At 42.5% G+C, this 23,898-nt stretch overlaps 1 protein-coding gene and 1 pseudogene across 1 annotated transcript in view; one reads left to right on the top strand and one right to left on the bottom strand.

Moving 5' to 3' along the window:
* The window catches only part of LOC6610637 (eukaryotic translation initiation factor 5B), a 32,289-nt gene extending 13,813 nt beyond the window's left edge, over positions 1 to 18,476 (top strand). The window contains exons 6-9 of the mRNA XM_032717933.1: positions 1,597 to 1,792; positions 3,593 to 3,700; positions 14,817 to 14,978; positions 18,050 to 18,476. Coding sequence (XP_032573824.1) covers positions 1,597 to 1,792; positions 3,593 to 3,700; positions 14,817 to 14,978; positions 18,050 to 18,157 — 574 coding nt within the window. The 3' untranslated portion in view covers positions 18,158 to 18,476. The remainder of the gene's footprint in view (positions 1 to 1,596; positions 1,793 to 3,592; positions 3,701 to 14,816; positions 14,979 to 18,049) is intronic.
* On the bottom strand, positions 11,740 to 12,589 carry LOC116800973 (annotated as a pseudogene).
* Positions 18,477 to 23,898: the final 5,422 nt, after the last annotated feature.

Here is a 23,898-nt window from a genome sequence, read left to right as displayed (position 1 = left end):
GACCATGATTTATTATAGAGAGCGAAGCCTTTGGGCCGGCAGCTTTGTCTCATTAGCGGCGTTAAGTGCTTCCAAATAGCCCAGTCTATATCTGTATCTATATCTTTTTCTTGTTCATTCCTGTCTCCTTTGCTCCACTATGCCGGTTTCCAATTGCAAACAATTTTCGTGCTCTGCTTGGCAACAATAAAAGCTGCGAATGCGAGACGCAGATACATTTAAGGCCCACTCAAATTACGCTGTCACATGTGCAGAAAAACGAAAAAAAAAAATTTTAAACTCGAATGGAGCAAATAGAAATGTAGCTACCATTGTATCTGGTATCTTGTATCTACGCCCAAGACGGCGCATTTCCGTTTCCGGCCTTTCTGCGCATGCGTGCGTTCACTTTGAGTTATGCCCGTTTGTGGCCCTATGTATCTTTTTTTCTATATCTTTCTATATCTTTTACTATGTGTGGCTGCTCTTCATTTATTTATGATTTTTACGCGTGTGGAATTTTCGAACCATAAAATTTTGCATTTTACGCTGCGAGCAGCGGCCATAAAAGTCGTCTGTCTGTCCGCCGATGAAGTGCCTTCGATGGGTTCTACTATATTTATATGCTCCAACATATAACACCACTCTGGTGCTGTCGTCTTTACGAGTTCCATAAAATGCTTAACTGTTTTTATGTGATCTTTAATGCATAAAATTGGCTCGTTCACTCGAAAGTGATCTGCTCCAACAATGGTTGTCTATTTATTACCCCTTCAGGGAATCCCGCTCCCATTCGATCCTCGTAAAAGCTTGCCTCGAATGTGATGTTTCTGTGCGGATCTTAATTGTTTTTTTCACAAATATATAGCTATAAATTTCAATCCTCTGATAGGTATATTTAAATTTGATCATTCTCTTCCCTTAAACTCCAAAAATCCCAAAATATAACCCATATATCACAATTTAAAAGGGTTTCTCTCCTTTCCTTTTATTAATCTTCTTGATATTAGCTTCCCTCGCTGCCCAAATTGATCATAATTCATAGATCGATTAGTCGTGGACTCTATCCTAAACTGTTTTCGCCTCTACCCAAACAAATTTAATCCCCAACCCATTTCCATTTTTATATGCTCGAGAAGATCGAGAGATCCCAAAAAGTGCCCCTCATTAGCCGACTCCAGCACTTTGGCTTTGGGACCTTTTCCTGTCGACGGAGAGTTTCGATTCTCGAAATGCCAACCATTTCCTGTCATTGAAAGCCCCACACGGCAAAAGTTAACCAAGCTAAACAAACAACATCTTGAGCTGTCCGACCGACCGTCAGTTGGATTCCATCCGCCGAGGTTGTTTGTGATTTCAATTATTAACGCTTCCTGGTGCTCGGATCGCCATGTGGCCCGATCCGGTCCGATCATTAGGCCAACTCTTCTCCAGACAGGAAGACCAGCGACGATTCGACAGTGTCATTATGGTTATTGTTATTATTATTATTATTATTATGCTCGTTGGTTGCCTGCCCTGCGTCTCTGCGATTGCATATACTTTTAATTGTTTTAAATTACCGCCGACGAATCTCACTCATCTTCTCTACTTATCTCCAACGCCCGTCCCCCTTAGGTATGCAACAATTCTGGCATTCGACGTTAAGATCGAGCGGGAGGCACAGGAAATGGCCGATTCCCTGGGCGTGAAAATATTCCAAGCGGACATTATCTACCATCTCTTCGACAAGTTCACCGCCTATCGCGAGGAGCTCAAGCAGAAGAAGCGCGAGGAGTTCCGATCCGTAGCCGTCTTTCCCTGCAAGTTAAGGGTAAGAAGGCTCTTCCAATTTCACTAACATTATTCAGGATAATAGTTATGAATCAATTAGTTTTAATACCTGAAACAAGCAAATATTCCCCAAGAGAATGAATATACAGGGCTGAATGTAGGTCTATTTTATTTAGGTTTAGGTAAAGATCTTACTATATCTTTAAGTTGGAATATACAAAGTGAATATAAGTTTCACACTTCGTTCTCATTTCCAAGTGTACGTATCGGGTGAACAAATTAAAGACGGAACCCCAAAAGACTCGGTGTCATTATGGGCATTATTTTAATGCGCCCATGTTCGTGTTCCATTTACCGCCCTCCTCCCGCTGCACCTACAGCCTAACTGCAATTACCCCCGAAAGCTACAGGTGTAAAATGCAATCTGCCGCGAACTGAAAATGAGAATGAGACCGAGACTGCAACTCCAACTGCAACTCCGATTTCAAGTGAGACCCAGAATGGATCTCCAGCTGTGGCTTGTCTCGTCTTGACGCTGGCCTAATGATGCTGGCCAACAAGAATGGAACAGGCTTGAACTCCTGGGGGCCGGGTTCTGTGCGATATACTCCATGAGCCGGACCAAGACAAGCACTCAACGAGCGATTAAAGCCTTAGATCCCAACAGACGCCTGCATCACGTCCACACTTCCTGCTCAAATAATGTTTAAACAGCGAATTTGATTTATAGGCAATCATTAGATTTTGGTCGTATGCAATGTGGCGACTCAACACGCCACACTCCACTCGGGGCCACTTTGGTCCACTCTGGTCCACTCTAGACCACTTCTAGCCACTGGGCTCCCACTGTGCTGGTAATTGGACACACATCGCACAGCTGTTGGCTAGCATTGGTTCGATCTCTTACACTCGAAAGGTTGCACTTTAAGCACTACAACTATTTTGTATAATTTTGAGCCTGTTTTTTCATATATATTTGTGCATTTCTGTTTGCTGAATCCCTTAATGTTATGGAATCTAACATAATATATAATAATAATATACTTAGAATCATTTTTTCGAGTGCACACTGCCAGCTGGAACATAACGATTCTCTGGAGTGTAAGTCCCAGTCGCAGGTCTTGTAATAACAATGACGTTGTTTAGTTTGAGTTATTAACTCGCCTTCTGTCTTAAGGAGTTGGCTGGTAGGTGGGGGCATAGGTATGTGCATGCGGAGCTGGAGAAACGTGTTCTCTGGGCCACTTTTCTTTTTTTTGTATCCCCGGCAACGTACAATCCATTTTCTATGCCGTCTGATTCAGATTGGGCCCCATCCGCAACTTCTGCTGCAGGCGGCATCCCATTTGAGGCCTTCTTCAACAGTTGACGCAGCGGAAATTAAGTTGTTCTTGGTGCAGTCAGTGTTGTTTTTGGTCGAGGGTCTTTGTTAATGGGTCACAACGATAGGTAAATGCACTACAAAACATTATTTCATATTAAAAAGCTGTATTTTCCAACCTAAATATATTGTAAGAGTTAAGTTTTATGTGCTCTTTAGCCATGTGAAATTAAAAATCATGTAGATATCCATAAAGAGCAGAGTTTACAGAGTATCCAATATCATAGCAGACACATAGTTATGTTATCTTGCAAAATCCGTTGCTTACATCGCCTAAGCCACCATAACTATCGGGCATTATTTAAAAAGTAGTTAGAAGCGGGACCCATCGTTATCGATCTAGCCCGATTGAGCCGCCTATTAGTTATATTTATGCCCCACACAAAAAAGCGTCTATCTAACAGTCATTGATCTAATTTCCCGTTCTCTGACTCCTATCTCTTCGATTCCATCCCACAGATACTGCCACAGTTCGTATTCAACAGCCGAGATCCGATCGTGATGGGCGTGATGGTCGAGAACGGCATTGTCAAAGTGGGCACTCCAATTTGCGTGCCCAGCAAGGAGGTAAGTGCACTGAGAAAAATCTTAAGCTTATTCTCTATAAGAACATATATATATACATATATATATATCCAATTTTCAAACATCGGTACAAGTTGAAGATTTTAAGTCTTATTATTCTAAGATTCATCAGCAGGTTTAAAAAGTCTAACTTTCTATATCTTTATTACTAATAGTTTATCAAATTTTTAATCTATTTTTTTATGTGCTGTGTTCACAATCTATTCGCTGGCAAATATTTAACTATTCTGCGAGCTTCGCTCCACAAAAGGTTCCATTCAATAGGCACGCATTTATTTAGGAGTGCTGCAGATCGGCGGTGTAGATCGCGATTGTTGGGGACCTGGGTATCTGGGTATCTGGATATCTTGGGTTCTTCTTCTATGCGCACAATGGAGGCACAATGAAAGTCCTTGTCTCTGGAAATGTGGTGTGTTGTCTTGGGAATCGTGTCAAGTAACAAGTATATAATAATAATAAGGAGACCCGATGAGTTGTTTGTTTGATTTGCTACCTCTGGCGGGGCAGCTTTTCATTGTTGACACAGGTGGTGCGGTTATATTTTCATTATATTCTCTCTGGATGTGCGTGATGCAATTGTGTTGGGGAGCTGGGCGAATAGTTATTAGCTCATCGCCCGAATGAATTGCGTCGCAAAACGCTTTGCTGAATTCCAACATAATAACCGCCGGACGGTCGGGCCCTCAATTATTGTCCTTCCGTTGATAATGATACAAACTGGCTTAAAAAGAAGCAGCAACGACGACGACACTCATTTCAATTTATGCGCAGACATGTCCTGTTTCCCGTTGCCAAAGACCAAAGACAACAACTGTTTCCTTTCCACTTCTGTCGCTTTTTGTCGCTTCTGCGATCTTGTGCCAAAAGGGTTTATGTCCTCTGCTCCCCGCACCGCTCTTGACTTCATATCAGGAGAAGGAGCTGGAGCTGGAGCTGGAGTAGATGGGGGAGCAGGAGCAGGAGGCATTCATTGGCAATTATAACTTCCTCAATTATCCAAGAGAGCGCTGCTAAGCTGTGCGCTTCCCGTCATTCATCGTCATTCTTTTTAACGTGTTCCTTCTCTGTCTTCTTCGCTCTTATTGGTCACTTCTCGCTTTTTGCCAGCTTTAATACTGATTTTTGTGCGGAATATACCCTACGATTTGTTCCAATAGATTAGAGTCGGCTTTGGAAACCGTAAATAGACAGAAAAGATATAATAAAATTGAGCTTCTAAGTGACTTATCTAGTATTGTTGGTTGGTTTTTTAGTTTTTTCTTTTAATTGGATATTCAGCTCGAGACAATATACTTACTGAATATACTTACTGAATATACTTACTTAACCTTCTGTAGCTCATCCACCAAGTCCCCACAATCTGAGCTCATGTGCCGTGGGCACACACTTGTGATCGTTTGCTACAACCCCTGCTCCAGACCCACATGTCCATGTCCATTCCCCCGACCTGATCCAATTCTACTTTAGATGTGCACTTCATTTCTGCCCAAGAATGCTGGGCCATCGCTGTCGTGGCTGTTTTGTCGCTTTTGCCTGCCTGCTTTTTTGCCTTTGCGATTTCCGTTGACTTGCAGCTGGGGGAGCTCTTCTGCGAAAGGGTTGGGGATCTCTCCAGTTCTCCGGCCTCCGGCAGCCCCTTTGCTCTTCTCTCCCAGCGACAACTTCCTTTCGATGCTGCTGCGCATGCGTGCCGGCGACTGTTTCTCTGTTTCTCTGCCAGATGGTCGCTTCTTTGGCCCTTGTCTTTGCCTGGCCGTTGATTACATTTATTAATTATATAATTAAATCTGTAATAGCAGGCCAGTCCGATCACTTGGTTTCTGGCCTTTGTTTCTCGGACCGCGTAATTGTTTCAAGCTGGCCAAAACATCCGTTCTCACACGACGAAAGTAACGACTGAGCCCAAACCACTTCCACTTCCCGTTCTGGGGCTTGTCATTACATTTTGGCCCAGGGGGTTAAACAGGTGACCATTGTCGGCTGACCGCCGCCGGTGCTTCAACCCTTAACCCCTGAGAATTGGGGACTGCAAGTGTCAAAATGCGGTAACGGGATACGGCTGCCGACAATTCAATGGGGTTAATAAGGGTAAGGGATCAATGGACAGTCAGAGGGTTCAATGGATTTGGGGTTAAGCAAGGAAGTTGATTGGAAGCCACCACGTTCTAGGGGAAGTTATTAAATATACGAAGTACATTAAGTACGTTCTTTAGATTAAGTTATAAAGAAGTGAGTATTGTATACGTTTTTACTTATGGTATACAAAAGTGCAAAGATCATTTCAATTTCCCAGGGAGTCCTCTTGATATTTAAAATGAACAATAAACACCTTAATTGCTAATCGAAAATTTCCACAGCTTTAAGGTAAACACAGAAAACAAACCCATCGTGTTTAGGGAAATGCTGATGATCTCAGTATTGTTTCCTCTCTGAAAAATCAACTTCCCCATAGAATTCAATTAAAAGTTCCCCTTTTCACCGATCATCAGGCCAATTGTTGTTCATGATCATCCACCTTTTGGAAACTTAGCCTTGAGGGTCACCGCGGCTAATTAAGCAGCGATCCGGCAATCTTCGCTGCTCTTTTATACTTTTTAAGTCCGCGGCCGTTGTTTATCCTCCGGTCTCATCAGATCCGCCTTGATCAGCCCCCGTGCTCGTACATCAAAGAGTTTCACTTTATCGAAGGCACAATCTAAGCCAAACACGCCCCACTCTCGCACATCCCCATCCTCGTTCTCATCCGCGTCGTCTCCCACTGACATCACCATCATCCGACCGCCGAATGGAGGAGCGAGTGGATCACCAACACCATCACCGTCAACATCACCATTGCCGATCATCTGCATCAACATCTACCGGGGAATACATTTATTTTCCCTCTTGCGACTGAATGCCTGCCTGCACTTTAAAACCAAAGCCAAAACAGCAAACGGAAGTTGGAGGCGTTACCCACCGCCAAATCCAAATCCGTCAGTCACTTAACATATGGACGTTGCGATGTGAGTGTGTACGTGTCTACGAGCAATTTATACAGGGGGTATCTAGCTAAGGCTACTACAGTCCTAATTCCATAAGAGAAACTTTTCTAATTTGAAAAGAACTGACATCCTTAAGCTTCCTAATTTGAAGAATCTAGTTCTACAGACACTTCATTCAGCATAATATTACGGGGCTTCTAAAAACTTCAAAACTCGTATCATTTGTATGAATCTTCACTGTGACTGCCTTCAATCTGTTCGCCACCTAAAGACGGCCTTTAAAGCCGGGAAGACAGACTGTGGCAGATCACTTGCAGATCGTCTTGCATGTGTGTATATAGATATTATATTGCGGCCTGCTGTTGCCTTCGCTTTTACCCAAACCGCAGAGAAACCAGAAATCTGGTGGCATAAAGAGTTTTCGGTTGCACCCGGTGGTGGTGGTGGTGGTGGTGGTGATGGTGATGGTGATGGTGATGGTGATGGTGGCAAGTGAGATCGAATCGAAGACCGACGATCCGGCGATCGATATCTTTTAATATTTTCATTCATGCCCCAAGTGCCTGGCGGTTGTAGCGGAAATGAAAGCTCATTCGGTGCGCTGCTACTGCTGGTTTTTGTTAATTAAATGGCCCCTGGGCTCTTGCAGTTTTTCGATTTATATATACACGTATATTTATATAGTAGCAGTTTGCCTTGCTCGTCGCACCGATCTCGTCTCCTCCTCCTCCTTGCATCCGATTTCTGTTGATCTTGCCTAATTTATGGGCTGTGAGTTAAGTTTAAGTAGGTAAGGGTGTCTCCACTCCCCTGCGGCCCCTACAGCCCCCTTTTCCCCATTTTCGATTATTCTCGGACCTGATGGGGCATTTAAGTGCGAGATTTAAGTATTATTTTTTATTTCGCCGACTGCCTCAGTTGTTGAGCCTTCATGGCTTACGACTTCCGTTGTCGCCACAACAAGAACCGAGTTGATCTACGCGGTTCTTTTTCGGTGAATGAATGATTCTTTGCTGAGTGAAAGAGTCTTATGAGCTTTGGCATTGTGAAAGATAATTGTGTAATGGGGGAAATATATAGATATTTCATTGGAAAATAACCTTATGATAGTATAACATTTTTGTTGAGCTCTTATGAAAGTTACAGATAAAAGATTTCCATTCAGTAACAACAATTCCTATTCAATTCAATTTGCCAGTTCTGAAAATTTGCTTATCTTTTCCTAGAGTTTGAAATGTAATGTAATGTAATCTATGCGTGACACATAAGTTAACACCCTGACTATAGCTTGACTAATACCCGAAAATCTCTTAAGATCTGCTTACCCATCGCATTTGAGGACCCGTGAAGTGTATCTCACTGTTCAGATTACAATCAGTGATTATTTCCGGGCACTTCCTCTTGGGTTTTGGAACTGCGTCATCTTTCGCCATTTCGGGGTTGTTAAGAATTCAAATCGGTTTCTACGGTTACTACGTGTGCGACAAAAGAACACTTTGGACAATGCAACAACAAGGGGCACACGAAGAACAAACACAATGATGGTAAGGAGGACGGCGATGAAGCGATAGAAACAGCGCTAAGAACCGGAACCAGTAATTAAATACAAAAGAAGTTGGGGTGGTTGCCCGTAAGTACGTATGTAGATGGCGAAAGAGCTGCGGAAGCGGATTGTCGGCGGTCCAAAGACAGCCAGCTGCAGTTTTTTCAGCTGGCCGAGGCAGAACGGAAGTAGAACGGAAGTGAATGCTTCCGCACGTAGGAACCAAATAATTGGCTGTACTGAGAAAAATAACTGGTATTAAATTAAAGTGAATTTGAAAAAGAGAAAAATTTTAGTCAAACTAAAATATGTTTGAATAAAGTTTTAATTCATACAAAGATTCAATAAATATTACAAATAGAGTTTATGAAGATTTAAATATGTGTATAGCAAAGTGAAGATTTTTCTGCAAGTGTAAGCCCACAACTTTATGAATGAAATGCCTTTCCAAGCGGAGAAAAGAGATAGCAAACGTAGAGTAGTAGTACTCATGGCATAAGTGTGCTGAGGCTGCCAGCTGCTCGGAGTCAGGGGTCAGGAGAATCCTCGAGCGGGGGGCATCGGGAGTGCAGGATCCGATTGGGAAGTGCCAGCAAATGCCGAACAGTAGGAAGTGGATGGGCACAGCAACCCCGGAGATAAGGCAGGTGTGCTCCTGAACTGAACTGAACGTGCCGAAACGCGGGAAAACGGAAATTCTCTTTATGAATGAAATGCGAATGCTGTGAATGGGCCAAGCCAGCACCTACTAGATACATTCGTATCTTATTATGATAAGCGGCCAGCGTCGGAGATTTCGTAATAGAACAGTTGGAAGACATGTGGGCGCACTTTGCCATGCCGAGTCGGAGTCTATCGGATACGGCCGCAATAAAAGCTTTTAGTATAAAATAGAGCAAACAGACCATAACAAATAGTGGCAGCAACAACACATTGAGCGCTCGCAACTTGTGAATGAAACCTACAAACACAAATTTCTACAGCAAAAGCAGTGCTTCCCCCACAAAAGGTGTAAATATCGTTTGGGTGGAGTGGCGAAAGTACGTGATTTATACTTCGTAAGATATTGACTATTGGGTCTTATAAATTTAGTATATTACTTATAAAGCGAGGTGAAGTTTTTAAGACCTCTTTATTATGTCATATCCAAGGAGATTACTATCTGAACCGAATGCTTAAACTTACTAGTGGTTATGGTTTTACATCGCCTACTGTATTTAAGCTAAGCATTTTGCACTAAACACTGAGTGCCTATATCCATGTATGAGTGTGTATCTATGTGCGCGTCTTTATTTGTTTGTTTGTCTGTGTCTCGCTTTCGTTTCATTCATAAAAATGCTTATTTCCTGTTGTTGCCTTGACTATTGCCTAGGCCATTTGCCGATGAGGGGTGTTGGTGGGCGGTGGGTGGTGCTGCGGGTAGCTTTAGGTTCCGACGACCATAAAACACACACACACTCACATACGTTCGCACATACACGACCACACTCATTTGTACAAACGATAAGATAGTGAAATCCGCTTAGATACGCGCTTTTTTTTTGCCCCGTCTTCATGTATCTGCAACTACACGGCACATCTAATAGGTGTACATTGAATATAAATAACTGGTTAAAAAGAGATATATATTCTAATGATCTTAATCTACAAAATACTTTAGTCTTATTTTAAATACTTTTGTATTGCCAAAATAGCATTAATCGTTTCCATAAATGTATGATACATTTTTAAATTCACAGGAATAAATAGTTATAAAATTTAAATAGATAATGTTTGGTAAAATACGGTATTTTTTCTTCCTGTGTACGATTGCCTTATATATTTATTTTACTATGAAAATAAACAGGCGGCGCAACAGCAACAATGGCTGCTATTACAAATAGCAATTGCAATAAAAGCAGACCGACCAGCAACAACAAAAGAAATTAGCGTAATTAGCAAATTACTCGCCGCTCTCTGTATTTCTTTGGTTTTTTTTTATATTTTGTTGTATTTTTTTGCCTTTGTTTTTGCGGCTTGTGGAAATTGACGTCGTCGTTGCTGTTTTCTGTTGGTTTTATTTCCCTTTCGCTCGGTCAGTTGGTCGCCTTCGTCACATTTCAGTTTTTCTTGGCCGGAAATGCTGAATTTGCACAAAAACCGACGGAAAACTGGCATAAAAACGTTCTTATTCTCAGCTGCTTCTTCCCCTTTTTTCACCCATTTACACGCGCACCCAAAATAAATATACTTAATTGACGTTTGTTTAATCGCTTAATGTTTTCGGGCTGCAGGCCATAAAAATTATAAAAAAGAGGAGAATATTATAAACAGCGGACGTATCACCTACGCAAAAATATTTCGACTAAGTGGAACAATAAACCAACAGCCCAAAAGTGATGACAATTTGGCTAGTAAGATTTCCATGTGACTAGTTCCCAAAGTTGTGTTTTCAGTTATCGCAACTGTTTGAGATAGCTCATTATCTTGTGCCGGGCATCATCAGACTCCAAGATACATTTTACAGGAATTTGTCTGAAAGATAAAAGGTTTTAATAAGTTTGTTGGTAGTATAGGTCAGGTTAGAGATATCTCGATAACGTTTTCTCATTATTTTCATAACAACGCTCTTGTCAAAGTCCCCTAACGATTCTTTTGCATAAAAATACTCTTTAGAAATCGGAATAAGTGTAATATTTGTTTACACAACTTCAAGCAGATGGTGAAATAGCTGACTTCCGCGCACTCTATTTTCGTTGGCAAACAGGGCAATCTACTTGAAGCTTATTTTATTTGGCCAGGGGAAAACCGTCAAAGAAATAATATTTTATGGCCGCATTGTGAGACGCCAGAACCTTGAAGACTCCTAGGCCAACAATCGGGGAAAGAACCTAATAATAGTTATTAACTCAGGCATTGAACTTGATACGATTTCGGCTGATAGCTCACCTGGCTAGTCAACAACTCGCATTCACTTCCTCCCGAACAGAGTTCAATTAGGCTTACATCTTAGGCTTTCTTATCACTTTTTGTTATTTTTATATATTCTTTGTTCGATTCTTATCAATGTTCAATCGAGAGGTTCCATAAACTCATTCGCTTCAGTTTCATTCACCTGGACGCATAATTGATTGTTTTGCACTCGGGCTAATATGCATATGGGCCTGGCTAGGATACTTGGCCCCACTTTATTGACACGCCTGATTATTGGCCATATGCCGAGCAGCTGGCGGGTATCTATCAAGTATTTCCGATGTCCGATAACACGACGTTAACCCAAACAAATTAAACAATAATCAATGGGCTATAATTTTCGCTTTTCGAGTGGCGCAAACTACGAAATTAATAAGAACTCTGTCCGCTAATCATTTCTAATCAGTGGAGCTTGCTGCCGCTCTTTAACACCTTGGCAACAGCACACAGACACCCACCTGGGACTCACTTGAATTTCGATGGCAATGACGATGACGGCGATGATGAGCTTGCCCACCAACTTCCTGTCAGTGAAAGATTTTCTTTTCGGCCTCCTACGAGCCGCGAGTCTTGATTGTGGGCGTTGCTGCACTGCAGCAATGGAGATGGAGACGCAGATGGAGATGGAGATTCGAGATGCTAATGAGCATGACTAGACTTCTGCTCAAAGGGGTCTGTCTTGGCTCATTTGGTAGGTGTTGTTGGCATTGTTATTGCCGTTGAAAGCCATGTCGCTTGGCGTTGCATGACTCGAGCTGAGCTCAGGTCCAAAACTGGCAGTTTTGGCTAGCTGGGTGGAAAGGTTGGAGAGCGTTAGGGTTGGGCAACCAGAGAATGTAATGTATATGTAAATATATAAATCTTTTATTTTTCAATACAGTTTCCTGAGTAATCTATCTCTGAACATCACAGTTTGTATTTGTTCAGCCACATAGAAACCATACAAAATATATTTCAAACTTCTTTCTTACACTGCAGCCCTGTTGCCGCACACCTACTCTTCCAATTCCTCCTCCCCAGTTATTCAGCTACCAAGATCTCCTCAGGTTGTTTTCCAGCTGTCATCTGCTCCTCCTCCTCCAACTCTACCTTCCGAAAGTTGTGGGCAGCCAGATGAGTGGGGTTATCTGGTGGTCCGTGGACGGATGGATCGTGATCATGTTCATAGCGATCACGGCGATGATGACTATATAAATGCTTCCTCAAATCTGGGGACTTGCTGCTGCCAAAACTCGAATCAGCGACAAGTTTTTCTTTCTCCCTCGAAAAACATGACGTAGGCAAGTTCGTGGGGCCCCAGACTTCTCGATCCATTTGAAAAGCGTAGATCGGCAGCCCCGAGGGACTGAAGATTTGGTTGAGGAGAATCCAAGACCGGCAGCCGAGATTGGGAGAATTGATGTGGCTACCGTTTTATATTTTGTATTTTTCGAGGCCACTTGAAGTTGCAGCTGCGCAGACTCAAAGGCCCTGAAAGATTTGATTTTGAGTCCCCCGCGCGACGGATGTTGCGAATTTTCGTCTTTGACACATATAAAATGTGTGCATATGTATATATTATGCGGTATATATGTGGGGTAATTCTCTCTACGGTCAACTAATTTAGTGTTTCCTGCTGACAACAGCATAAACAAGCTGCAAAGAAATCAGAGAATTGTGTCACTAAAATGTTTGCGCTGCCCAAAAAAGAATAAAGATAACACCAAATCTATGTGTTTGTCCCTCTTCTGGTCGCCGCTCTCCATCAAACATTTTACAAAAAGCCAAATGCTTTTTGAATCTCGTTTTGTTCGCTTTCGATTTGTTGCTTTCGTTCATTCATACAAGCAGCGCTTTTTTCGAAAATAGACGACATCCGGTCTGCACGAAATATATAATCATATTTTTAGATAAACGCCGATACACTCACACACACTCACTGCCAAGCGATCTGCCAGCCAGAAAAAGTTGTACAAAAAATATACAAAATCGAACTGGGGAAAAAAAAGAGGAATGTAAAATGTTGTTTTCGTAGTCAACATGTTTGGGGTTTTTCGGCGACACGAGACGGCCGCGTCGTCATCGAATTTTTTCTTAATGCTCAATAAAGAATTCGCTTTCTTTGGCATCGAAAGCAGAAAATAAAACAAACTATTTTGGTCGTTCTAAATTGTGCTTAAAGTTGGAAATTAATTGACTTGATAGGCCTAGAAATCTATTAAATTATTGAAAATTAGATGTTCATAACTTTCTGTAATAAGGATTATTTTAAATTTAAAAGCTTTTATAAACATTATGCAAAGGTTAAAACAAGTATAGGTGCACTTAAATTATTCTCCCAAAAGAAATTTTAATCTAAACCGATTTATCTCCGTCGAAGTCGGTTTCCTTTTTTGCCACTTGCATCAACAGGCCCATCAATTGCTCCTCTCATCATTTGGTGCGAGTTTGGTATGGGCCGGGTTGTTGATTTTTCGCCATATTCCTCTGCAGCATATATACATATAAATATATACATACCATATCTATCATAAGTATCCCCCACTGGGATGATTTCGTTGCTCTCATAAAAGACGAAAATTGCCGACTTGCACCGCAGAAGAGCAATGTTGAAAGAAAAAATTGTGTGGAAATGGAAATAAATTAACACATTTAATGAAAATTTCGAAGAGAGCGCGAAAACGCGAAGACGCCGCAACGGAAGACGTGGAACGGGGCGTATGAGTAATCAACGACAGGAAATGGTGACAAATGCTCCCACCCCCGCCCACATCCCCTCGCCCGCTCGTCTTTCTCCTTCTAGGGGGTGTGTAAATGTGCTATGTAGCTATTTGCACCGATAGCAACAGGCCAGCACAACAACAACAACAACAACATCATGAACAGCTATAACAAAAAAAAAGAATTTCAATAATTTATTTGGTTTGAATGAAATACGAACGAGGGCAGCGACGTCGACGCCATTGGGGCGCCCACAGGAAACGCGACGTTGGCAACAGTTTCCTGTTTTGTTTTTCTCGAGTGCAAACGAGTTACGACAACAAACATGTTACAATTTGGTTCAATGACTTTGTTAGGCCATCGAGATAGTAGCCCATGCACAGCGAGAAAATCACTGGCCCGAAAGGGATTTATATTCGATTTTTATTAGAAATGTACACTTTTCAATAGTCAAAAATAAACAATAATGGGTTTTAAATTTCTCTTAGTTTTTAATTATAATAAAATGTAGGCAAATCATTGCAGTGTACAGTGTACACCACCCACGAGCTTATCAGTGGAATTGAGGAAGTGGTCACCGCATATGAAACTTGCGCCAGATGCGCTGATAAGACCCACCCATCCACCACCCATTTGGTTACCCACCCACACGGCCTATTCTACTTTTTTGGCAAACCTTTTATTTAGCGCTTAACGTGGAGTTATTTTACGGCTTTGGCATATTAAACGGGCTGGTGAAACTTATCAGCGATTCAGACGGCGACATGCGGAAGTCCCAGCCCATAAAAGTTCACTGCGGCCATCTGATTATTTCTAATTTGCCGCAACATTACACATACGCCCCGTCGGCCACGTATGCTAAAATCACTTTCACAATTTCACTGACCAGCAATTCTTCTCTTTTTCTTTTCTTTGATTGCAGTTCGTGGACATTGGAATCGTGACTTCCATCGAATCGAATCACAAGCAAATCGAATTCGCGCGCAAGGGTCAAGAGATTTGCGTGAAAATCGATCCGATTCCCGGGGAATCGCCCAAAATGTTTGGTCGCCACTTCGAGGCCGATGATATGCTGATCAGCAAGGTAAGTCCATCTATCGATATTTAAGAATCCTCCACTTTAGGTTACTCAAAACAATGGGCGGTAGAATACATTCTTAGAATTCGGGAGCGGAAGAATCAACTTAGAACTCGAGATAGACTCGAGTCGAGTGCATTATGGTCGGGAAGTGAGGAATCGCACTATCATCGCCTTGGTGGGCATGTGTTTATGAATGGATTAGATATCTGAAGTGGTGCAATTATAACCTCAGCTATATTTAATACGTATTTTTGGTGTTTTTACTCGGTTCTTGTGTACCCAGTTCTGATGAAGTACATTTAAACCACAAATATGCAATGAAGTTGCTCGCAGAAGCAAACCTTTCAACATAATTAAATGATTTGAATGAAATGAGTGAAGTACGCATGAATTGCTAGAATAATATTGCATTCCAGTCAATTAATTTCGCGAAAGCTTTAGGACTTTCATTATCAATGCGCCGTAATTGAGCGAATGACGGATGCCATTATTCAGTGCAATTTCGAGTGCAAATCACTTGAGTTCAACAGCAGCGGCAATCGAGCAATCGCAACGGGGAAGTGCCAAAGTTGTCAATTGCACTTGGATTGGGTGGATGGTCCGTTTGTCCGATGGCCAGGTGCAGGCCCACTTCGCCTTCACCTCTGCTCCACCTCACACCTTCAAACCTTCGGACCTTCAGACCTTCGGAGCTCTTCACCTTGGTCACTTCCACTTTGGCCAGCTGGCTTATCAAATTACATGGCCAAGTTGTGAGTTAAGTGGCTACAACAGCAACGAACGCCTCGGATCAATGACTTAACTGGCTTAAGTGGCGTTGAGAGGTCTTTGCAACTTCCTTTCGTTCAATCATTTGATTAACAATTACTTACCAGCTCTGACGTCAAGCGCCCTTGATGAGTGGGTGGTGCCGGAGTGGGAGAAGTGAGATTGGGGTGGCTGAAAACCAAAATCGATAGCTAACTTAATTTTCGATTCATTTTTGTCCCTTATCAGCGGGTGACATCGGTGACGTCAAAACACCAGGCGGCGCTAATTGCCCATTTAGTTGGGAGCGCGCTTTATTCAATTAATGCGGCGTAAAAACAAAGATGAATAGATGTATTTTTAGGCCTACAAATTTTGGCGGTTTGCACTGCCAAAAATCATGCTTGACCATGGATATTTACGCACGAATAGAATCTCAGTTCAATTTTATTGACAGCATTGATGGGAGTAATGCAAGCAAAGGCCAAATGGGCCATTCCAAATTAAATCTAATTAGGCCATCACATTATTATTTTATCGCTCATCTTATGGGCTTTTCGCAGTGCAGGCTCCATCAAAAGCTATTAGGTTGTATGCCACCACCCCGAATTGACAGACTCCCCGACTATTTATAGACCTCAATGGCTGTGCAAGAACCTGGGAGGAGCCATGAAAGGGTATTATGTCATGGCTGACCTGATGATACGTACTTATGCATGCAGGGTCGTTCCACGGGAGGAGTGACCCCTTCCCGCTCCCAGATGTATGTGTATCCATATAGCGCTCTATTTGACCCGAGTTGCCGGCTGACGTCACGTTTTACCTTCCACGGTAGTGCACTTGCATAGTTCACTGACCCCCGGAGCATCGTCACCATCGAACTAACCCAGTTTCCTCGGATGTCGACCCACTTTGGGTGTGTGTTTCTGCAGCGGCTTCGGTTTTCGCCGTTTGCGGTGTTTTGTGTGTGTTTTTTTTTTCGGCTTTAATTTGTGCACTCGCCGTTTATCAGCTATGACGCATTCAGCGACCCAAAATGGAGCAGAGAGCGAAGAACCCAGCTCCAGCAACAGCCCCAGCCTAGAAGCTCGTCGAACCCCCCTTAAATTGGAGCTGAGGTCAGCCATACACGACTTTGGTTGCGGCCTTGCGGGCTCAGTCAGAAAACTGTGCAAGGCCTTTGTGGGAGCTAAAAATAGCTGTAATTAGTCGAGATTTGGCTAAGAGGACAGCTAAATGGGGTTTTCAGTGGAAACTAAGTTGGGTGCAGTTCGTGGAAATGGAAAATCCCTTGCAAGCAGTCAGTAGGTTTTAGTTCTTAAGCTTTATCCGATTGCAGAACTCAAAAGGGCTATTAAACGAAATCAGCAAGGCAAATAAACTTTAATTTAGGCGGGTCATAGATAAGCAATCGATGTATACTTAACGACTGAATCCTCCCATATCCTTCTACTCTCGGATTGCGGACAAAAGAGTCGCCCATTCTGGCATTTAATATGCATGGCCATAAATGGGGACTCCTTGAGGGGCTTTATGCCCCTTTATCGTTTAGAGAAATCTTATGTACATAAATATATACGGCTCCAATAATCAAAACCATTGATCGAGCCTAATTAATATGCGATGCGCCAAAAATGAACAAAAAGAGAGAGATGGGAATGGGAATGGAAATAATAATTAAGCGGGGGAACATGGCAGACAAAGGACAGAGAGTGTGTTGTCTTTATCAAGGGCGTGCTGAAATCAGACTTTTGGGGGGCCTGAAAGTGGAACTATTCATGAGGTCTTCAGACTGCTCGCCATAAACGCAAGGCATTAAAAAACGCATTAAAAAGGCGCCATAAAAATTGGCGACACTAAAATAGCTTCGATAAAGCGTTGCCGGGGCATAAACTCAAGCTGAATCGGATACGAAAAAGATGGAAAAAAGTATTGTACAAAATGATTTTAATTGTTATGCGCCATATGTCGGGGTCTGTGCGGAGCTGGTGGGGCTGATGGGACTGGTGGAGCCGGAGGAGAACTGGAGACCCCGAGCTGGAGACACGTGCCATCCCGTTGTTTGATTGATGGAGCAGTCGCCCTGTCCGCATCTCGAATCTCCCTTTGGAGTTATGACAATTGGCACGTTCCAATTATACATATTCGCTGAACTCACAATGCAAATGATTTATGTGTAGCGCAGCGTGTTATTAATATGCATTTGTAGACACACGGGCCAAAAATCTACAATTTCACTCTGGGTTTGCCTTTTCGAAGCTTAATGGACTTTTAATTATTGAAATTTCTCAAGTTTTTCATGGCATTTTTTCGAACTCTCCTTGCAGATCTCTCGCCAGAGCATCGATGCCTGCAAGGATTACTTCCGTGACGACCTGATCAAGGCGGATTGGGCGCTGATGGTGGAGCTGAAGAAGCTCTTCGAGATTCTCTAAGCTATTTCGCCTGCCAAAATTGCAAACGTGCAGCAGACGAGAGATTTTCGCTGGAAGGAAGCAGAACCCTATCAAACTACAGACTGTGTGCGCTTGTGGTGAATCCTCTATAGTCCCGAGCAGAGGATCCTTTCTCTTAAGCTTAGTTTCATTTTTATGGTTTACAGCCGTAGCCGTCGTTGCAGTTGTCGCTTGAAGAACTCTGTTATAATGGTTTTAAATCAAATTTTTTGTATAACGCCTTTTGCGAACATCCATTTTGCCTGCGATTTTTGTTAGAGCCAAATTAGAAATAAATGCAATAATGTTGTACAACGGAGAATTTGAGAAAAACAAGGAACGGTGGGAATTGGATGGGAAGTGGATGATTCAACTATGCAGGCTGTGTTAACTGTGTCACTGGTGACGTCACGCCAAAGGATATTGACCCACTTGGCATGCGCAGAGGTCCTTTTTTCCCATTCATAGCCAGTTCGCCGATGCTGCTGCTGCCGCTGTGTCATTGAACGCGACAAGGATGCCGATGAATGGGGGAGATGCTGTGGCGGCTGCTGCTGCTGCCAAAAAACTGGGTCATCCGCCGAGGAGGTTCATTCACCCAGCAGCCGCTGGAAGGACAATTGTGTCGCAGCAACTGCTCTCGGCTGCTGCACCAAAGTGTGTGGCAAGTTACGAGCCGCAGTTTTGTGAATGACGCAAATGCTGCTGCTGCTGCCTGCACCAAAGTATCCTTCAAACGGTATGTTGTACTGCCCTCAATGGGCTCAAGTGGCCCAAGTTCCAAGTGTGTGCGGCAGGATGTGCGCCCATGCCATCGTCATCGTCATTCGTCCTCGAGCTAATGTTCTGTCAAGTGCCACGGGATGCTTGAACCAGATATTGCTGCCGGGCAGGATTTGCCAAGGAGAAACTGTCGATTAAAATTGGATAAGCGACTTAAGCAGGTCAATTAGGGACCAAGGCAAGCTAAAGTAATGGAAAGTTCAGTTGGAGCTATTTATAACTGCATTTAGTTGAGTGCATTTAATGACTTTTCACTGCAGACAATTTGTTTCTGCAATTGAAAGCTAGCCAAAGATTGCATTCGCATAATTCCCATTTAAAGTCAGATATTAATTCACATTTTTATTCACACACCCCTTTACCTGAATGGTGTCTCTAAACTGTCAAAACGACCGGACGCGTTGTCCAAAAAATAAAAAATAAAATACAAGCTGGCTCGTAAAAAGTGCAATAAAGTTTAAAGCACCCAATGTACGTAGAAGTGCAGCGGTATAAAGTGGTTCGCAAAAGTTCCATTTGCAAGTGCTTTAGTATCGCATTACGTTATTTCTGGCACGTAATTCCGTCTTAAATGGCGTGAGGTGCAGTAAAATTTCAAAAGGAAATTGTGTTTTCCCTGCCAAGCTGAATGCCCATCGAGCGTGTGCGATTCATTGAGGAAAAAATAAAGATTGCATATAGAAAATCACATAAACATCCTTGGCTGGCTACGTGTCTCCTCGGTTCATTCATTGATTTTCTTGGCCAACTTTTGCCTTGGCCAAAACACACACATACACACGCACATGCGCGAAGCTGGGAAAAATCCAAGAATGGCATTCCCCGTCCAGCGTGGCTCACTGGGTGGCAAAACAGTCACCACCCACCACCCCCACCGCCAAGAGAGTGCGAGAGCGAGAGCAAGGATTTTCATTCACAAGGCGCACTAATGGCCAACTTGGATATAGCATCCACACCAAAAGGGCTGTGGAACTAGGGCACGATTTCAGCGGCCGTGCTGCTGCTGTCGCGGCGGGAATGCCGATGTTGCCGTTCGTGTCGCTGCTGTGTTTTTTGTGGGCGGCATTTGACTCATTAAGGAAAACGAACCGCATGGCGAAGGACTCGATGGCCACTTGAGTGTCCTTGCCGCGCATTTGGTTGGGCTGAATGAAAAGGTGAAATAAAAGTCAAATGGAAATTAACAGGATTTTAAAATGGTTTTGATAACTACTGACAGGCTCAAAGAACATTTAACGAAGCATTGATTGTATAAAAATGTTTGGTTGTTTAAATGTTGTAACAAAAAGGGCCTAATTCATGGAATATTTTGGTTCTTCCCTCTTTATTCGTATAGATAGATAGATATGCTACTGTCTGCTGCTAAGAAGAATCGTGTTTTTTTTCCGGAAATTCCGGATTAAAACTCCGAATAATTGGCAGAACCCATCGATTGTCGGACGCAAGTGGGTTTGGGAACGGATCTGCTTGGAGGAAAACTGGCTTCCAAATAAAAATTTTGCACGTGCGTCTCGCTGCCACTTGTGCAGTGAGTGTGATTTTTATTTTTATTCTTTTGGCTGTCTGAAATTGCCCTCGAGTTCATGTTTAGACATTCACCTCGAGGCCAATGTGTTACCTCTGCCACTGCGGAGATTATCTAGGACACTTGTGACGTCAGGCGGGAAAACTGATGGACTGGGGTAGCGTATTCTTTGCGGATTGAATGCACGAAAAGCCATCAGAGCCAAACACTCAGACATCAACTTGGCCAACTTTCATACGGATTTCTCATTGAGCATTTTCGTTCAATGAAATTTCATTTATTTTTATTCTGTCCGCTCGCATTCACACTCATTTATTCGAATTTGTTTGCCCAAAAATGTTTCGTATATATAATTGAATGGCAGACCACTTTTTGTTGGCGAGTTTGATCTGATCGAATGATTCACATTTCTGTTGGCATTTCAATTTAGGGTCCAAACAATGGCAGATGTCCAGTGGTCCAACTCCCAAGCAAATCAAATGAAATTCTTTTGGTGATACCCTTATCTTAAAAGGTTATTTTGTTTCATGGGAGGTATCTAAAATATAATAAACATTTTATTATTTAATACTATTCAAAAAGTACTTACTCGACTTACATACTCATCCTAAAATAACTTTTCTTAGCGCCGAAAAAGTAATCCAAATTCGTTTTGGATTCCAATTTAGCTCACTCAGCTTTCTTGTTAGACTTTAGCTTTTTATTGCTCTTTATTTTGATGTTCCTTATATATATGTATACAAATATATATGTAGAGATATTGTGATGCGTACCGCCCATATGTGGAGCTCGGCGAAGTGGCTGCTTTCCGCCAAATTTGGTGCCGCATTCGACCGGATGTCGTTGGAAATAATATTGAAATCTTTATTGTTTTCACTGATTAATTTATGGGGCAGTAAACGAAATGAGCTTTGAGTTTGCTGTTCGATTTTAATTTGGGAGCGGTGCAGAGGGTGTTGGCTAATTTTCAAATAAGCCCGCCTTCAGGAGGCAGGGCAACCCTGGGCGAACAGCTGACGGACGACGGATGACCTTGGGGGTAATTGCAACAACCCCCAAGTGGAAATTCACTGCCATGGCCAATGTCGAGGCGACGCCTACCGAAGGTCGTTGCCAAGGCAACTGAGTGGGCCAGAGCCCAGCTCATTGGGCCAGGAAATGCAGGCGTGTGTGAGTGGGCGGCCATTGAACGTGGCGGTGCATTCAAAATGGCCGTCAAACGGACGACCTTGAAAGCCGAGTGCTCATTGGCCGCGCCACCGAGGCCAGGATGTTGGGTTGAGGGTGGCTGGTGGGTTGGTAGGCAATTGGTGGGGGCTGGATGGCCATGCAAATGGAGGGAACTGGGAGCCAGGAGCTGGGAACAGGAGCAACCAGCAGCCAGGAGCCAGGATTAGTCCTGCAGCAAAAGCCGAAATCGGAAAACAATACGAATGCCGCACGAAGCCCACGCAGTTTCGTTTCGTGTTTCGGATTTTGGGGCCTTCGGTCGAACGAATGGGCTTCCCCTCCAGGACGAGATCCTATCGGCAATCTTCGGGTGAGGCTGCAGCTCCGATGCAAAAGTCGTGCAACATTGGCTCAGTCACTGGACGATAGTCAGGCTGCATTCAACGTGCAATCTCCGAGAACTTGTGCTTGCAAAACTATTTACCAAATATATATACCCGATATATATACAGTTGTATGTTCAAAGACACAACGCAATTAGCGATTAATAGATGCGCACACGGCGTATGCGTAATTTTAGTGAATTCAAGTAAAAGTGTCCGTTTTTTAAAATAATTAACCATAATTAACAATACTAAACTAACCAATTAAAATAACATAAGCACACATAGCGTAAGCCTGTTTAACTTTATTGCAAATTAATCGTGCTATTAATCAATTAACCAGGGCAGCTCGTTGAGTACAGTTGCCACCAGAAAAACAAAACAACTCAATCAACCCCAAAAACCAGAACGAACAAAGGCGAGCTGCACCGAGCCAAAAAAATCTCTAATCAAATTATCCGCATTATCTGCAATCGAGTCGACCAAGCCGAGGAAAACTTTTAACCAGAACCCATCCATCAAGCAACTTCCCTTCGCCGGTGAGTAGCTTCCTTGTCCCTTTTCCATCTCTATCAATATACCTTCGCAGTCGAAGAACACTTAAATGTCTCAAGTCATTCACATTGTCAATTGGAACTTTGGATCTTGACTTTTTGTTCTTCTCTTGAGTGCTAAAAGTCACCCAAAGGTTAAGTGGCCAGTGCTCATCAGTTGGAAAGATATTAAAAGTCATTTATATGCACTGATTTTTATGCAAGAGATCTTATCGAGGATTCGTCAAGGACATTTAAAATTTATTATACAATGTTCATTTATCAGAATTTTATAATTTATAGGAATTGGAAGTTAAATTTCTGTAAAAGTTTTGAAGTCTATCGTAGTCAATATTTTGAAAAAAATTGATCATCTCGATAAAAATAAATTCGTTTATTTTATTCAAACAGATAAGCTAACACAATGATGAACAATTTTCCTAAAATAGCTTTGAGCTTTGTTGTACAAGTAAAGGAATAATATTTAATCGATAGTCTGATAGATCTTAATTTTAATAATTTGTTATCTGTACCCTTTTTTTTCCTACCTAAAAAGCAAATCTCAACCATGAGCCTTAGAGCTTAGGCTTTCTGGAATGCCATAAATCATTTTCACTGCCCCAAGTGGGGGGAAGAGTGGGGCGAATTGGATGGAAGAAGGCTCTTAAGTTAATTTAGTACTTTGTTCGCTGTGCCAGATCATTAAAATTATTTGGCGACTTTGAAAAATTCGAAACAGTAGCTCACAAATACCGACAGCTGAACGAATCTCGAAATGAAATTGGTTTGGCTGATGAGGATGGAGATCGTGTTTTCGTTCGCCGGCTACCCGCTGCGTTTGTCTGCAGATGTCTCATAAACATGAAGACCAACCAGACCCTACCCTCTGAATATATATCTTTTTTCGAAATTTGTATAATCTGTATGCGAATCATAATGACGCGAAATCAAGATCGGACTGAAGGCTGAAAGCTGAGACACACTTTGGCCTTTTATGCCAGCTCACATGGAGGCTGCGGCTCAGCAAGAATTTTAAAAACTTAACCCATTTTGCAACATTACGTAGTTCTATAAGTTATATACAGAAATGTACACAAACATTTATTAGGATTTTAATGTTCAATTTGGATCTAAATGTATCCACTTTTTTGTTATAGGAAGGGAATTATCAAAGAATTTCAGTCCCACTTATTTGTAAGTCCTTTGATGGTTGAAGAAGTCATCAGAAGTATATTTTATTGCAAGGTCTTGATCTGTTCCTAAATGACTTTGGCTAAAACCAAGGCATCTTGGAGTTTCCTTAAAACCCCTAGGATACCCAGAGGGTTAAGGTTTCGCTGAATCTGT

Source organism: Drosophila sechellia, chromosome 3L (genome assembly GCF_004382195.2).
Source record: "Drosophila sechellia strain sech25 chromosome 3L, ASM438219v1, whole genome shotgun sequence".
In the NCBI taxonomy this organism is placed as follows: Eukaryota; Metazoa; Arthropoda; class Insecta; order Diptera; family Drosophilidae; genus Drosophila; species Drosophila sechellia.
Note: the sequence above shows the minus strand (reverse complement) of the source record. Positions and strands in the feature narration are given on the sequence as shown.